The 17789-nt window shown below is 35.4% G+C and overlaps 1 protein-coding gene across 4 annotated transcripts; it reads left to right on the top strand.

Moving 5' to 3' along the window:
* The first annotated feature begins 1408 nt into the window (after window positions 1–1408).
* LOC122026387 (DNA-directed RNA polymerase III subunit RPC5-like) lies at window positions 1409–17341 on the top strand. 4 transcript variants are annotated; one of them, XM_042585091.1, is made up of 15 exons: window positions 1409–1880; window positions 2585–2653; window positions 2801–2908; window positions 3776–3841; window positions 5093–5242; window positions 6001–6045; window positions 7840–7946; window positions 8078–8149; window positions 9445–9496; window positions 10295–10863; window positions 11017–11232; window positions 11319–11439; window positions 14182–14309; window positions 14615–14802; window positions 17324–17341. In XM_042585091.1, exons 1-13 carry the CDS (start codon window positions 1494–1496, stop codon window positions 14242–14244), a joined length of 2025 nt encoding a protein of 674 aa, XP_042441025.1. In that variant the 5' UTR covers window positions 1409–1493; the 3' UTR covers window positions 14245–14309; window positions 14615–14802; window positions 17324–17341. The 4 variants fall into 4 exon arrangements, with proteins under 4 accessions (XP_042441025.1, XP_042441024.1, XP_042441022.1 ...); XM_042585090.1 differs by lacking the exon at window positions 17324–17341 and adding an exon at window positions 16978–17289; XM_042585088.1 differs by lacking the exon at window positions 17324–17341 and having other exon boundaries at window positions 14627–15140.
* Window positions 17342–17789: the final 448 nt, after the last annotated feature.

Raw genomic sequence — 17789 nt, 5'->3', positions numbered from 1 at the left:
TTAGTAAGGCTTATAACCACTAAAAGTTTTTCTGGTGAATAAATTACCCACACTCGGTTAGCTTGATCATTGCCCAAGTACGATATCTGTCATTGATTTTGACTACCACATCATTTGGTATGTTGACTTCTTGACATCACGTGACACCTCCTGTGAATTGTGCAATAACTTAGGATGAGCTATGAGAAATGTCTAGGATAAATATAATTATCTTTTACTATCATTGTTACAACTATAGCCTAGTTGTGCTCTCCGATTTAACCATTATTTTTCTCCTTGATTTGATTACTTTTGACCTATATCCCTTATATAAATTTATTCGGGATCACTTCAAGAGGTCCATTTTAACACTCTTATATGTCACCTTGTCTGACTAATAAAGAGTGGCCATCAACACTTGAGACGAAACATCTTCGTAGGAGCTACTATTAGGCAAAAGTTCAATCTCAAGGGTTAGCAAAAGTTCAATCTCAAGGGTTAGCGTATGCATGATTGACACAGTTAATGTAGTTGGTATTTGTATGTATGATTGTTACAATAGATCTTATAATTAATTTCTAACAGGTACTAAATATCTCGTTGGATGTTTGTTTTTTCTTATGCAAAGTGCTATTATAGTATAGTAAATATTTCGCCATAATTTATCTCCTTTCAAAAAATATAAGACCATCCTAAAAGAATCATTACTCCTACTTTTACTATAATCTCAATGCTTAGCGAATATCTTCAACAACAATAACAACTAGAAGAAAGGCCCTCTCCAATATTGGTACCACACTTCCCAAGGCATTTGCCATGATCAATCAAAAGGTTTTTCCCATACCTTCTCTTTACTACTCAGCAGTGTTCTTGCTTGTTTTGATCTCACACCATTATTTCTTGGTATCAATAAAATAGGTCAAGTTTCAGAAGAAGAAAGAAACAAACAAGCTAAAGCAAGGCAGTGGAGGTAGGTCAATGAGGTTATCAATAAAATAGGTCAAGTTTCAGAAGGCATTAAATAGATTCTTGGATTGTCAAATTTACTATATAATTTTTTCTTTCATTAGATACAATATGAGTTTCAAATTTTATGTTAAACATTTATTAGGCTTCATGAATTTAAAGAAACTTTCACTTTTGGATAGAATTATCTTTAGTTTAGACTTCTCACTACCTCATAATTCATTTCTTAAATATTTTCTTTACTTAGAATGTATTCTTTTAATTTTTTTTTCTTGTTTGGAATTTACTTTTCCAAAACTTCCTTTTATCTAGAGATCCTTTGTTACCGATCTGGTTTGGTTGCGACTCCAAAATCTGACATGGTTCGGTCGGATCCGGGTCAATTAGTTTGGCTCGACCGGTTTGCGTTGATCCAGTCGCCGGTTCACCGGCACGTCTTCTGCAATCGCGAGGGTTCAACTTCGAGCGCTTTCGATAACCGTTTGGAACTCACACAACGCAAGGCGACTTCGAGGAGGAGAGGAGAGGAGAGGAGAGGCGAGAGAGACATGGACGGAAGCATCGATCCCTCCGCCGGAGCCGCGTCGGACCTCGACATGGCCCTCGATCTCGACCTCGACCGCGGTGCATCCAAGCGCCCCTCGCGCTCCGCCCGCTTCCAGCCGAAGATGAAGGGCAAGGTCAAGATCGAGCCCCCAACCCGAGTTAAGCCCGACCCCGACACCGGCCCTCCCGCCCCAGACCCCGTCAAGGAGGATCCTGGACTTGGCTCTTCGTCTCAAGGTCCCTCGTCATCCCGACCGGACGCTGAGGTCGCAGCGAGCTGTGCGATGGACGTCGATGGAGGTTTCGAGGAGGAAGTGGAAGAGGAGGATCCCGTGGTTCGCGAGATTGACGTATTCTGTTCTCCAGCTACTCTCGATGTGGATTCCTATGTAAGTCTTTCCTTGTCTACTATCTTAAGTTTGGAAGTCCATTGTTGCAAGTTTGCTGATTAAGTCTCAAGGCATAGATGCCGTAACTGGCATTTTGGCTTGGTGTTGTGTGCAGTGTCTGGAACCTAAAAAGAGTTGTAATGTCTTGTCAAAAATGAGATTTCAGGAAATTGGATCTCAGTTTTAGTATTTGGGGGAATGGAATGGAATGGAATGAAATGCTCTCCATTCTGGTCCTTACCCGTGATTAGGAAATTAACTTTTCTACCTTCATGGTTATACTTATCTGTCAGTTCTTTATGGAGTTGGGAAATCCCAACTTTTGCAAGCTAGAACTTCTTCTCCTTGATATTTTAAGCAGTCCAAACAAATAAGCTTATTGGAAATATGTTTTTTTTTTTCATTTTAGTTCTTTGCCTCTCTTGCCGCTGATTGCTGCCTCTGCTATGCTGCACGCTCCCCCTCTCTACCCAACATAAATAGAAACAAAGAATTTATTTTTTTCAATGAGGACCTAAATAAGCATTAGCATTGTCTCTTAAGATATTCAGGACTAGGTAGTCTCAGTGACGAGGGAAAAGCAATACAATATTGATGTTGTTATCAACTGCACGTAGTTTCATATGGATTTCAGTTGTCTCAAATGAACACTACTTGCAATCATATTTAATATACGATTCATTTGTAAACATTTTCTTTTTCAGCTATATATTTTGCAGTATGTACTTAGACCTTCTTGGAGACCATACGAATTGAATGAAAGATGTGAAAAGGTATGTTCGGTAGATTCAGTTTGAAGTGTAGTTTCCTTTTTTAGGTTTTTTTTTTTGTTGAGATTGTTGTATACATTTATTCAGATCTTTCTATATGTTTATTTTGCATTATTATAACCTTTATTTGACTATTTTTTGTTGTTTCAGGTTCGAGTGAAGCCAACAAAATCAAAGATTGAGATAGATTTGAGTCTGGATATTGATAGTGAGAACTATGACCAAGATGTTTCTGGTCCCTGTAGGTTAGAGAAGCAGGTGGAGAACTATGTGACCTTCTATTTCTACTCTTTCTTATTGCTGGATACTCATAAAAGTCATTTACACTGCTGAGAATGTAGCTGAATCTATGGCAAACATTATTGTAGTCTGACTTTTAATCGTCAATGACCATTATGCTTTAGATTCATTACATTTTGCTTTGATTGGTCTTTTCTCTTAGTCTTCACATGTAACATATTGTATAATTGCAGATTTTACTTTGTTGGTGTTTTCTCTTAGTCCTCACGTGTAACATATTGTTTCATGGAGATGTAGGCATTTAATTAATTAAGTGTGTTATCCCATTCATTGCCATCCCTATATATATACCTACATAATTGCATATACATAGTTATTGTATGCTTTATATGTTTGGATAACGTGGCTAAATATAGAAGATCACAAATGAGTCTTAGACAAGCTTTTAAACAAATCTATTCATAAACTATTCATTGGCATTCCTCATTCCATGAACATTAAGGAGTTGAATTCACAAAAATCTTCTTTTTTTTCCATTCTTTATATATGTAAATTAATATAAAAAAGCTCTCATTAAGTTGGTTCATAGACGTTTTATGCATTTACAACCCTAGTTTTGTGGACTGGGTTATATTTTTAATGGATTGGCTTTATTTATTTGTTTTTCATTTTCACTTATCCTAATATTTTATGCTTCAACATATCTTCCTTTCCTACCTGGCTTTGTTTCACCTCTGAGTTCATTGGCATCAAACTTAGTGACATTTCAGAGCATTTCAAATAATTGCTAGATAGCTAATTTTATAAACTTAAGTAATAAATGAAGGTTAATTGTATTGCAAAGTCAGCTTTTCTTCAACCTGACAGTTAAATTGAACTTTCCAGATTTTGTCTTCATCACTGACACCTTCATTAGCTAGTTATGCTATTGGGATTTTGGATGGAAACCAGGTACCTTCTTTTGCTTAAATTGGAACAAAGTTCACATTTTTCTTTGAGAAAAATGAAAATTGATTTTTGCAAATTACCAGATTTTCTATTCATCCTAACAAACTTAAAATTTCATTTAAGCTTTGTTTTAGTCAACATGGATGTGTTTTATGATATGAGTATTCTAGATGCCCTTGGAAATTATATATCAGATGGCCTTGCAAATTACATATCACTAGCAGATGGGTTTGATACTTTGATTTGTTAAGTACTAGATATTTGCTTAAAGAATACATAAAGGTTATAATGGGAATTTAACTATAAATTTTGAAACTTTGCTTGGGCTTGTATGATTAGCGCATTTATCTTATCTTATTACAGGGTCTATAACTACAAATTACATATCATTTTCCTTAAGTGTTTAAAGATTGATGTTAGATGTGCCATAAAGAAAGCAAAATTTTACTCATTTGCATTCCACCTGATCAAAATGATCAACTATCTTTATACAATATCGTTGTCTAATTTGCTTCAAATAGATTACTACTCTACATGAGTATTAATCTTAGAACAATCTTTTTACACAACTACTCGCTTTCACTTATAAGCTCATAGCCTGGTCACTATTTAGCACTAAAAATTTAACTTCTTTGAGCAAGGACTTTAATGATGAACAAAAGGATGCAATCTCTCTTTTAGAGTTATAGGTTCAATTTATTTACCTGGTAAATTGAAGCAAAATGACTTAATCTTTGTTTCCTGGAAGGAGTATGGGAACAGGAGAAAGAAAAGAGGTGAGATAGAGATAGAAAATGAAAGGAAGAAAAGAATAGTTTTTCTATAGGTGATATATATATATATATATATTGGAGATGCAACAGACAGGCTCATAGTTTAGGGCAGAGGCCAAGCTGACGGTGAGGGGAGACAAGGTGTCTCTCTGCATTTATAATTTTTTCTCTAGATGGATCAATTTTGAGGGGAGAAAAATTTTCCTCTAGTGCCTTTTCATACCCTGGTTCCTTCAAAGGAAATGCTTTTTTTTTTTCTCCTTGTTACTTTACTTTCTCAAAGAAACAAAACTTTAATCATGGGTTTCGTTGTCATAGTCAATGGATAGTGTTGCTTAGATCTCTCATATTATTTCTTATTTTTGGTTGCTTTTGAGTTTTTAGTCGATGGTGTATATGTTGTGTTCTGTTTGACTTTCTGCATCAATGACCTAGATTTTGTCCAAGAGAAACTTATTGTTCTTAATCTCATTACTTGCAGTTACACTTAAATCCTGTCCATGCTGTTGTCCAATTTCGTCCGTCAATGACACACTTAAATCCTGAGATGAAAGAAAATGCGCAGACTGCCGAATCAAGTACAAAATCTGACACCAATGCTGTTGATTCACCTGGGTTTTCCATCAAGCAGGTGAATTTTGTATGCTAACTCCTCTGCTCCTGAAAAAAAAAACACTTCCTCTAAAAATGGTCTTTTATAATATATTGTCCCCTGGGTTATAGATATGTTTATGGCATTTTCATTTGAAGACTTTTTGATCTTTTCCCAGAAAATTCTTGCACAGTTATACACTTGTACATACATTCATCTTCTCTCTTTCCATGTTCGCTTATTCTTCTTCTTTGAATCCTTTTTCGTTCGCTAGAGAACTTGTTTAGACTTGGTTAGAATCATCTACTGCTCGTTGGTCGCATGAGGTGTTGTGCAGCTGAAGCTGGAATTAAACAAGTTTGCTGAGGCATCTACTATGCACAATTGATTCTTGTCGCATGCGATCGTAAGGTGACAATGTACTAGATGACAACATTGTGCGCACGAGGTCATACTATGTTGGAGTGAGGACTTGCAGTGGAGCCCCAAATTCCTCTTTTCCTGCATTGGCAATAGCCGTAATGAAGGCCTTTTGCGCTGACACAATGATAAGAGGGGTGAGATGGTCAAAGGATGAGGGACAACATCTCCTCTAAAGGAAATATTATATTGCATATGATGATAGGTTAACCACTTTGTGTACATAGGACTTTCCCTATTTATATTAATTTCTCAAACATATACATACTCTCTTTAGAACATCAAGAATCTATGACTTGGGCTGGTTTTAATTTTTAATATTTAAATAGTGTTGTACTGAAATTTTCATTTTTCATTTTTTTTCTTCTTCTGATCAGGAAAGGTTTGGCCATGCCAGTTTAAATAAAGGAGAAAATGATGAGGTTGGAAGCTCCTTGTACCTCACTACTCATTTGATTAGTTTTCTATGTTTGATTCTTGTCTCTTAGATTGTTTGTTTGTTCAATTAAAATTGATTAATTTCAAGCTTAGATATGATAATTCAAGCATAATTTCAATCAAAGTTCTCAATCTTGTATATGGAAGGAACCACTTACATAGGTTGTGATTCATCATTGAAGTAACTAAATTTTCTGCTTTGGAATTCCATTTTAAGTTCTCAATTATCTTCTTTGTTAATGAAGCATGCAATGTTATCCAACAAACGGATTAGAGAGGAGGAATAAAGGGGTGATTTATAATATGAAGAGACGTGTGAAGTCAACAAGCCAAAGCTAATATATGTTTTGTATTTTTATCATTATTTTTTCACATAACATCAATGAATATTTCCATAGGATGCAATAGTTTGCTACATGGAGTTAAATGATCCCTTCGTTTTCTCTCTAGGAGCAACTACCTATTGTTTAGATGCATCAAAGATACATTTTGTTTCCCCATTAGATTATGGCTTAACAAGGCTTAAAATTTCAAACTGTGTCGTAGTTTCAATCTCTAATCGAAACGAGATAGTTTTGGTATTGTATCATGTGGTGCTAGTATCGAAACAATATAGTAATATACATATTTTCAATGTGCATATGTACATACTATAACATATATCATAGTTTGTGCGTGTGTATATATATATATATTCTTAAAGTTTTTACGTTGTTCCTTCCATTATTAATCTTGAAATTGTGATCATTAAAACCTGTCACCCTGCCCTGGCAGGTTCTAAAATTTGCTAGGTGCTAGTCGGGCCAAACCAGCGCCTAGGCGGGGATTAGGCGCCACTAGGCGGATTCCATGGTATCAACATAAATTACATAATAAATCACATTCTATAACTCGAGCACAATAAATCAAATTAAAATAAGTTCAAAATTACACAACTAATAAAATATCACAAATTTATTCCACTTTTCCTTCTGTATAATTTTCAACAACTTGTTCTTCATTGGACACAAACTCAATATTATCGTCAGACACAAACTTAAGGTTACATTTCAGTTTTGTTTTAAATTGGGCTTTAAATTTAAAAGTCCAAACTAATAAAAAATTCATGAAAACCTTGCATTGTTTCCTTATCGTATAGATGATTCGGTCGATTAGTCGGTACCTAGGGCAGTCTAATCCTGCCTAGGCGCCAAAGCCGCCTAGGCTGGCCGGCTAGCATATTTTCGGTGAGGCTGATTAGCGCCTAGCGCCTAGGCGACCGTTTAGGCCGATTTTTAGAACACTATGCCGTGTTGGACCCTTGTCAGCCCACTTTTATCATATTGGCGTTGGAAGCCCATGAAATCCCCTCTGACCACCAACTTCTCTGCTGATGTGGGACATCTATGTCACTAGTCGAACTTGAAGTATGCTTAGGTTTACCTTTCTTCTCCTCTCCTCATAACCTTGCACTAATTTGGTGTTCATGGAAGACTCAACCGAGGAGTTGCGCGGTGCTAGGTGTTCTATGTGCTGGTCGGCAGATGGAACAAAATATTCTTCCCACGCCAATTGGCACTGAATGAAATCTTAAACCATGCTTAACAGTTTTCAGAGTTGAAGTGACTTCCTAGTAAATCTGCCTTGTGTTTTCCATTGAATTCTTTGAAGAAATAGATTCTCTGATAGCTTTACCTGCTAACCTGTATTGGATGGTGGTTCTTATTGTGAACTTCTTGCTGCTGAATTGCTAGAATATGTTTTGTGATGCTAAACCGATTTCATTGCTCTGTCTGCAGCCATGGGTGTCACTAGAATATCATCCAATTGATAGCCACCTTACAGAAAGATACCATCAGAAAATGATTTCAGAAGATCATCATCAAATTCCATTTATGATGAAACCGTGAGACCTCAAACTAGAGAACTACCCAAATTGATTTTTTTTTATGTTATTTCCTTCACATTAATACTCCAAACCTTTTCATATATGTGATTTAGATTCCTGACTTTTATCATATTGAATTAATGCTTTAGATCTAATTATGCCGACTTATTGTACCCTGGAACATCAACAAACAGTAAGACAACAAAAGTTTCTTCATTAAGGTAAGGTTTCCAGCTATGATCTTTTGCTTGTGTTTCAATTCGCAGAATAAGGAATAGGTTTTACCTTTTCTTTGGACTACATTTTGTCACCATTGATCTTTTTGTATATCAGTTCCATTCATTCAAAGTGAGGTGTTTGATGATTTAACTGTAATAAATATTTCAAAACCCATGCAGCTATGCATTGTTCTTTACTCCATATAACTTGATGCACTTTGAACCTTGTTAATCTCAACTACATGGCCAAGGGGTGAGATACATTGGTCTTTTACACATATTGCAGTTGGAGCCTTCTTTGATGATATTATGATTGATCAAACAAAGAGTTGCCATGCACCTTTCATTTCTAGGAAAATATTCTTTGCTTTGGTTCTTTTCTAGCTCCATTTTAAAACACGGATTATAATTTGAACATCTTATCTACCAAACCTGTTAGTAAGCTTAATTTCATTTTACCCCAAGACAATAATTTTTTTTTTATTTGTAAACTAAAGTGCTAATAACTAGTAACTATCCCATATGTTGAAGTCTTGTACTATGTCAGGCGCTATGGTAGAAACATATCATCTTGATAATGATATATGTGATCTCTCCTATGTCATGTGTGTTGATTATGCAAACACTTGACATCCCTTAGCATGATGCAATATTCGTCAAGATGAATTTAAATAAAGTTTGATATTTTTTTTTAGTTTTTGTCCACACAACATTGTGTCAAAATTTTACCATTTTGGATGGATTAAAAGTCCAGCTAGGAGGTATGGAATGGTATTGTAAAGTTTGCTATTATGAATATAATTATCTTTTCCTCTTCTTCCTTTCTCCACCTCCAATTCACAATTGGTACCGTACATCAGTATGCTCGGCACAATACGGAAATGTGTTGTTTTGTTCAGATATCAAAATTCCAGATATCAAATCTTCAAATCTCCAATAACAACAATGACATTGTATTTCTTCTACTATGAGCTGATCTTTTCTGTATTCTCTCTCTCAAAAAAAAAAAGAAAAAAAAAGAAGTTGAGTTATTCAACCTTATATATATATATATGCTTTTTCTACAAGTTCTTGTTGACTTGGGAATTCTTTTGCTGTGTTCCATGTCAATCACATAACCTACATTCTCGATTTTATATCTGCATTACTTGAAAATTACTAAAACCTCATTTTATCCCACCTTGTATTTCTTTCACCCCTGTCAGCCATAGCCAGTTGAACTGAATGCTTCTTGAAAACATGATTTCTTATTGTTGATATTGCAACTGCAAAAAAACTGACTCTTCATGTGTCTGTAGGTTCTTGCTCTCACTCCCCTTGGAAGAGCGGTTGAAGAAATGGCTTTCTGAGGTTTAATCTCATTTTGTCCTTAAATTTTATCTGGTTCTGCATTTCTAAGAAGAAAGCAAACATCTTTCATATCGTTTTTGGATTTGATAAATTTTGCATAAACCACCTGCCTCCTTCATGTCATTCCTAGGAAGATAAAATAGGAGAAAGGGGAAAAGACTGGGATCAGTTTACTCTATCAGGAGATGAGAGAAGTGAGGAGATAGGGAAGTGGAACCAGGATAAATTGTTCTTACTGTTAGACTGCCTTGTTCAGTTCAATAAATTATTCATATAATCTAAAAGGCTTACAAACACTTGAAACACACCAAATAACTAAAATAAAGCTTCCCCTGTATTACCTATGCGTCAATTGTCACTGAATACCTATCACCATTGTGTACTATTTGATCATCAGACTTCTGTCTTTAGTTAACTATCATAGCTACTCCCCTCGCCTGATATATTTCATTATTTTTCTGTATGAGATTCACTTGGTCATAATACCGGCATCCTGATGCATGAGGCTCTTGGTACTGTGCATGTTACTCCCCTCGCCTGATATATTTCATTATTTTTCTGTATGAGATTCACTTGGTCATAATACCGGCATCCTGATGCATGAGGCTCTTGCTACTGTGCATTTTACGAAGAGTCAATTTGCACAGCTTCTAGATATTTGTGGAGAGGTCTGTTTCATTTCATGATATATTAGCTAGGTCATAATTGAGAAGAGTTGCCATGCTTCAAAGGTTTTCTCTTAATGATTATTCTGATAATACCTTTCATTAATTTGTCATACTCTGCCTCTACATGCAGGTTTCTCAGGTGAATAATTTTAATGCACTCATGGATCTTGCTCCAGATAACTCAAAAGAAGATGTTCTGAAAGTGCTGCTGCATTATGCAGATTTGGTTCAAGGATTGTGGATCACAAAGAGCTCCTTGTTGCATGAAGGCGAAGCTGCTCTGTATAGAGACTATCTTCTTTATCTATTCAGTATGAATCCCATAATTCCAACAGACAAATTGAGGATGATAAATTACGCTGGTCTAAAATCTATACTTGTTCCATTGGCTATTGAAAGGCGCATCCTCAAGCACTGGAAGTTCAAAGAGTCTACTGATTTTATCTATATTAGAAACAACCCAGAAATTGTGGATGAGCAGGAAAAAGCTTGGTTGGTACGATGGAATAATATTATTAAATCTCTCGGTGAAAGGATGCATGTCCCTACTCCAAGTGGAAAAAGAGCTAAAGTGGTCGATGGTGCGCGTGGAGGCAAAGATAAGCCAGTGAATACAGCAATGTCGACACTGTCAACTGAGACACTTGAGCATCTTCCAAAGATTCTCTTGAAAATTTTCCAGGATCAAAAAATTCGTAGGTAAATACCTTGCCGATATTCCAGGTTCAGTAGTTTGTCAGTTGCAAGATTATTTCCAGCATTCATAGTCAGGCATGGTTGTTACTTGAAGCATTTGACTACTTTACATATATGTATTTTATGGTTGTATGATTTGAATTTATGTGCTTGCAGTATGAACTCAGTTATTAATGGATTAAGGGGCTTGGCAATCAGTAACTCCTCTCGTCCAAGAGAAGACCCTAGAACTAGAGCGATCATCAATGCTGCTACTAATGGTGCATCTGCCCCTGTAACTGAGCTCCAAGCTATTGTGAGTCAAATCGCGGTGGATGTACATGGTGTATATATTCTGAAATCTTCTGGAAGTTCGGATTTCCATCGATTAAGGTTATGCACTTTGCAAGCCTTGTTATATTGCTCTTATATACATTTTCCCAAAATTGCACTAATATTAGACATGTTTCTTGTGGCAGAGATGTTGTCATTGATCTTTTCAGGGGCAAAGAACCTAATGCAAAACTCAATAAGCAGGAGATACGCATAGCTGCTAAAACTCGTCTCCAGAAGGATATTACTGATTCTGACTATAATCAGGTCAGTAGTTTCAACATTTTTTTTTTTTTGAAAATGGAGTGATAAATTCTAAGTCATGTTTGGTTAGACCGATTTACTAGGTTATTTAGAGTGAGCTATCACTTCCCTACATATTTGGTCAGTAGTTTCAACATTTTTTATTGATTAATGTTCATGATTATTGATGCATATTACTTGGATGGCACTTTAAAGTTACAACTTATCCATCAACTGGAATGAAAAGTCGATAATATTAATGGGAAGAAGTTAATGGAGAAATATAATGAAAAAGGATTTTCACGTATTTTTCTTTCGAGTTAGCAAAAGTTTGTGGTAATTATTAAATAGTTGTTATAAAGGATTTTAGAGAAGAAAAGACATGTATAATGTAGGTTTATGTCAGAGTAGACTCTGGTATGCTTTCTTATTGTAACTTATTATATTAATTTATGAGAATATATATGATAAGTTCAAAGCTTGAATTGTAAAGAGAAACTATTTTTTTTAAAATTAAACTGAGCTGAGACAGAATATGAAATGCAATTTCAACAGTTACTAAAGAAATGAGGGAATAATCAAATTAAATGGATGGGTAATCCTTGGATGTAAGATGTTGGATGCCTCTTATTCAACAATGAAATATTGATGAAGATAGGATAAATAGTGATTAAAGTTTTGGAGAAGTTTTTGGAGTGTTGTGTGTTTGTCGCTTCTTAGGATTAAAAGAAAAAATTTATAGGATTGCAGTACACAACCAAATATACTCAGACTAACAATGGTTGCTCAAAAGAAAAAAAAAATCTAACTTAGATGAAGTTACTATAAACGTAATTTTATCTGGAAGAAATTGTGTACCTCTATAAAATATGGTTAAATGGTATGAACATTTTCCAAAAGAACCAAGTATTAACAGCTTTAGTAGTTGGTCAAGTTGAATCAATTGGAATGTGGGCTAGGAGGAGCCCGGAGAAACTATTGCATTTTATCAAATGTGATTTATAGCATTTGGATATTTCCGAGATAACTTTATGTAAGTTAAATGGGGAGATAAGATTCATCTATCATATCTTTAAATAATTGAGACCCATGGTTTGATCCTGTCCGGAATTTGAGTCAGACGAAGACCGGCTGAGATGATGCTGGTGTTGACGGAGAGGCGACTTTGACACACCTAGCGTATGTGCACCGAAAAAACGGATCCCCACTTGGAACTTAGGGACAGTGGTGACGAAACCGACAGTACTTAGACTCTGCGCACACTTAGACAAGCACATGGAGCGTTAGAGACCAGAAACCAGGAAAAAAGTTTCCGACGTAGACCCTCCTCAAGTCAGGTACTTTTTCCCAGAAGAACAGTGTACGAAGGAAAAAAGAATCGTAGAAGACGAGTGTGAATGTGCGTGTACCTGGCTAAGGAAGAGGACCTCCCTTTTATATGATGCTGCGTACCTTCAGAGCTTGCATGTTGTCAGAGAATGTCAGGTGTCAGAGCCTGTCGGATGAGAGAGGAGGTACGGTAAGAGGAAGTGATAACATACCACTAGAATATTCCTTGACGTATGGGTTATTCTCTGAGAGGAGGTTACGATTCCTTGACATTGTTGTCGTTTAGCGCTTTCCGTCCCTCCCAGGTTTAGCTACAGACAGCTCGGGATGACCACTTAGCTATACCGCCGAAATTGGGCTTTGATGAGGAGAATGAGCTGTAGCGAACTACCGAGCTTTATCTGAGACTATGGCGAGAAACCCATCCTTTATAGTTTGACCATTGAAGAGCCGATCGAGAGTTGTATAAGTAAAAGTACCGAGATTATTCATGCAGCCCGAGCTGGGGAGGTCTGATCAGTCGGGGGAAGGTCAGGAACTAGTCCAACCTCCATCTTATGTCTCAGATCTCGAGTTTGCCCTGACTATGATCGACTGGGAATTCTGCGGCTGATAACGTGAGGCGGTTTAACTCCTTCCTTCCCTTGACTGTTGACTGCCACGTCTTCTTGACTCCACGTCCCCTTGACTTCTGACTGTCATGCCCCCTTGACTTCTGACTATCACGCCCCTTTGACTTCCGACCCCCTAGCCTTATCGGGCCCCTCTTTTACGCACCGTATCATGGTTCGTTCTTGTTAGAAACTTGTTATATTGTTAATTCAACAAACTAAAGCTTTAACATATTTAAGCTGGAATATCGTCCAATTTGGAGTTCAAAAAATGAACATAACCTAGTAATGCCTTCTAAAAGTAGAAGAAGAAATTGATGACCTCAACTTAGCAGAGGATGTAATCTGAAACAAAACAAAATGATAGCTCAGGAAGATGCATGCTACCTTTTTTTGTTGTTGTTGTTGTTGATATTAGAGGCATTTATGTTTTTTCATGTAGAATGATTTGTTTCAGTTTTATGATATTAGAAGCATTTATGTTCTGCGTACAATGGATCCTTCTCTGGGACCCCGCATAGCGGGAGCTTCGTGCACCGGGCTGTCCTTTAATGATTTGTTTCAGTTTCAGGACATGCTTCTATTTTTTCTTTCGCTTTCCTCTTCATCTAGGTGTAGAGGTGCCCAAAAGACGACAAACTATGTGCTTGGACGCTTAACTTGAACTAGAAACATAACAGAATCTAGAGTGAATGGTTTTTAAAATAGTGAAGTTAGTCATCATCACTCTTTTCCTTCTGCTGTGGGTTTTATGGAATTTATATCATATATGTAGTCTTGCATATTATCTTGCCAATTTTTCCTTATGATGTTCAATTATTTGCAGGTAATACGCGAACTGTGCGATTCTAGCAAAGGATCATGGGTACTGAAAAGTGGAGACCAGTGATTGAAGATATGATGATGGATACTCGGATGTGAATAAAAATATGGAGACTAACACTTCCTTTTTAGGTGAGCATCAAATGTTGGCTTTATATTATTTGAAACAACCTTCTATCTTGCTTGAATTTAATTTTCACTTTTAAAAGATCTACATCAATATTCTATATTCCATTTAAATACCTGTTGAAACTGATTTCTTTATAACCTTCTATCATGGGTGTGCCGTCTTGCACTAATGACACTTCGATTATGTTGTTTGTGACTTCATCACACATTCAATGCCAATTCAAGTTTGTTAATATGCCGAGATTTTAGTTTCTAATGTTTAGGCACTTGTTACTATGGTTGATCGACTCTTCTCATCTTTCTGTGAGGCAATTGCTCAGTTTTTATCAGCCAAGAAGAACACCACACCATTGCGAGATGGAACAGTTGAAGTTCAATGTCACATCTTGCTTTTGTTTCTGGGTTTTGCATATTGTTCGACAACTGGACGCTTGATGAACTCAGACGAACACTGACTATTTGAATTCACCTTTTGGGAATTCTGCGATGCGCAAAGGTAACCAATGCCCTCTTCATTATCCGGATTTGAACTCAAATCTTTCAAGTTTAACTTGCTTGCCGCCATTATACTAAGTGACCTCTGCATGGTTTGAACTGAAGAACTTTGAATGGAACACGATTAAACTATTACTTAACCATTTTACACTAATTTTGCATTAGGCTTTCCTGATCCATGTTATTATCTGGGCAGTGTTTCTAGCTTAACTAAATCTCTTGTCCTTCGAAACTTAAACAAATATAATCTAGATTTTCTATTTGAGAAAATTTTATGTAGATGCTTATACTTTATTATTGTTTCTTAAATCTTGAAATTATAATTTTTGTTTTACTTTCTATAGTTTTAATTTGTTGCTCAAATACTATTTTCCATTTAGATTGCTATTCGTTTGTTATTTCTATTATTTTAAAGGTGTATTTTAAAGTCTATCGCGGATTATTTATGTTAGACTTGCTCAATTCTAGTTTCAAGGTGTTAATTAATTTATAGATCTTAAATGATGTTGAATTCAGACGGGGAAAAACTCGTAATTTTTTAAACTTTTGACCATAAATTAATTTGAAAATAAGTTTATTCTTGAACTTATGATGCTTATGCTAATTTATAAAGCTTGTATATATTACCGCCAGACCCATTACAATGCATCACTGATATGATATAAAATGGTTGTCTCATGGCCCTAGGGACAATGATGCAGCAGCACCCCACCTTAATTTTTCAAGCATTAAGGATTGAGTTTTAATCTCTATGAATTAATAGAGTTTTTTTAAATAGTGGTTGAACTAAGAATGTTGAGTTGATGAACCATTTGCTACAAGCATTTTTCAGTTTATTTTAATAATAAGAGAAATTTTTTTGTAAGATCAGATTGATCATTTTTAAAATTAGTAGACATATTTGATATCACTAAAATATAATAATAATAATAATATTTTATTAAGAATTTACATTTTTTACTAACTCTAATTAATTTGATAAAATTCATAATTAAATTATGTTAATATATTTTTTTCTTTAATTAATTAGAAATCTAGAATTCGAGATTCAGTTGTGACGTATTATTGAATTTTTTTTTTCATTAATTAATTAGGGAATATGTAATGTCATGATTTTTTTTATAATTATACATCTTATGATTGATTGGAAATTTTTTTATAAATATCTTGGACCGATGACATCATAAAACATACTTTTTAAGTTTTTTTTTTTGACAAAGAATAAATGTAATATTAAATTAATTTTTATATATGAGAGAGAGTTCATTACAACTTGCTATTGGAGTTCCGTCACCCTATGAGTTTGATATACCCTTATTAATTTTAATTTATAGATTTTTTTGGTCAAGATCAAGTGTATTATTTATTCTTATTAGTTTAATATTTAATATAAAAAATTAAAATAATATTTTATAAGAAAGAGTTTGTTACATTAGCTTGTTACTAGGGTTCCCGGATGTCTTTGTGTTACAATACTGCATGGATTTGATATATCCTTAACCAAGTCCAATATATGTGAGTTCTATGTTTGAAAGATACACTATTTAATCCCAGGATAATAGTACAATGACAGAATATTTTTTAATTTTTCAAATATCTAAACATTGAATATCATCGAATTAACGGATAAATATCATGGATGATTCATCTAAAAACATTTGATTGATAGGCTTGATTTAATAGTCAGTAAAAATTTATATGAAATCTAATCGTCCAATCTAAGAATTAATTAATATAAACAAGATATCAATACTAAATAAAAAAAAGATGTTTAATGATTAAAAATAAGACACATGGTAAAAATTTAATTTTTAAATTGGTTATAAATAATTGTTCAGTGTGATATTAAGCGTAATAAAATTTAAATGTTTAAACAACAGATACGTTTCGACTTCACTCGGACCAAAAGTCCGGTTCAACATTTAATCGAAATAAATAATGAATACTAGATTTTTTTTTTAAGAGTAAAGATTTGTTTAATCTTTTCGACAACAATTTACTCGGTCGCGTGGTATATTTGGATTTGGCTGATCAAATTAATTATTCCATTTTCGTTAAATTTTCTTAGAATAAATGCCGTTTGGTTTAAACAAAAAATAAATAACTTTTAAGTTTAAGAGAAAGTGATCAAAAAATTCATCGCAGCTTTATATTAATGTTTTTTTTTGTTTTGCAGTGTCTTTTAGATTTATAAAGTTAATCTGACATTTCTACTTCTCTCCGGCCGCTCGGACTACAGAGGCCACCTGAGTGAATAGGATATATATATACATCTTATCCTATTCAAAGTGATTCCGAATATCCGAATCACACTTACAGATATACACAGATATAAGAATGTTATCTTATTTTATGGTGCTTACTGGCGGGGTTAGTCCGAACGATCTACCCGAGCTGTGGGTTATACTGACACGGATGCCCGGACTACCTTTCACTATTATTATTATTTTTTTTCCTTTTTCATAAGAAAATTAAATTTTTATTTTCTTTTGATTGCTGTTGATTCCCGGGCTACAACTCAGGTACCACATCATTTGGCTCCACCATCAATGGTGCTCACAAGATGAACACAAATGTGTATATATATATATAGAGAGAGAGAGAAAATTTGTGCTGCGGTGCTTATGGTGCGGTGTCGTGCGATGCCATCCACGTCAGCAGCGCTGCAAATGAAAATGAACGAAACAGCAGCGCGTGAGAAAAAAACGCAACCCTGCGTTACTCTCTCCCGTCCCTAAGATATGCTCTCTCCCTCGCCGAGCGCTGCCCTCTCCGCTCTCTCCCTCGCCGAGATCTAAGATCTTCTGCTCTCTCCCTCGCCAAGATCTGAGATCTGCTGCTCTCTCCCTCGCCAGCTCTCTCCCTCACCGAGATTTGAGATCTGCTGCTCTCTCTCGCCGAGATCCAAGATCTGCTGCTCTCTCCCTCGCCGAGCGCTGCTCTCTCCCTCACCGAGCTTTGCTCTCTCCCTCACCGAGTGCTGCTCTC

This window comes from Zingiber officinale, chromosome 10A (assembly GCF_018446385.1).
Source record: "Zingiber officinale cultivar Zhangliang chromosome 10A, Zo_v1.1, whole genome shotgun sequence".
In the NCBI taxonomy this organism is placed as follows: domain Eukaryota; kingdom Viridiplantae; phylum Streptophyta; class Magnoliopsida; order Zingiberales; family Zingiberaceae; genus Zingiber; species Zingiber officinale.
Note: the sequence above shows the minus strand (reverse complement) of the source record. Positions and strands in the feature narration are given on the sequence as shown.

Bases quoted from the DNA above. Each gene is read 5' to 3' on its own strand.
- LOC122026387 (XM_042585091.1), top strand. From the start codon at position 1,494: ATGGACGGAAGCATCGATCCCTCCGCCGGAGCCGCGTCGGACCTCGAC. The intron at 2,909-3,775 runs GTGGAGAACTAT...TGAACTTTCCAG, and splicing joins CCTGTAGGTTAGAGAAGCAG to ATTTTGTCTTCATCACTGAC. The intron at 10,864-11,016 runs GTAAATACCTTG...ATGTGCTTGCAG, and splicing joins CAGGATCAAAAAATTCGTAG to TATGAACTCAGTTATTAATG.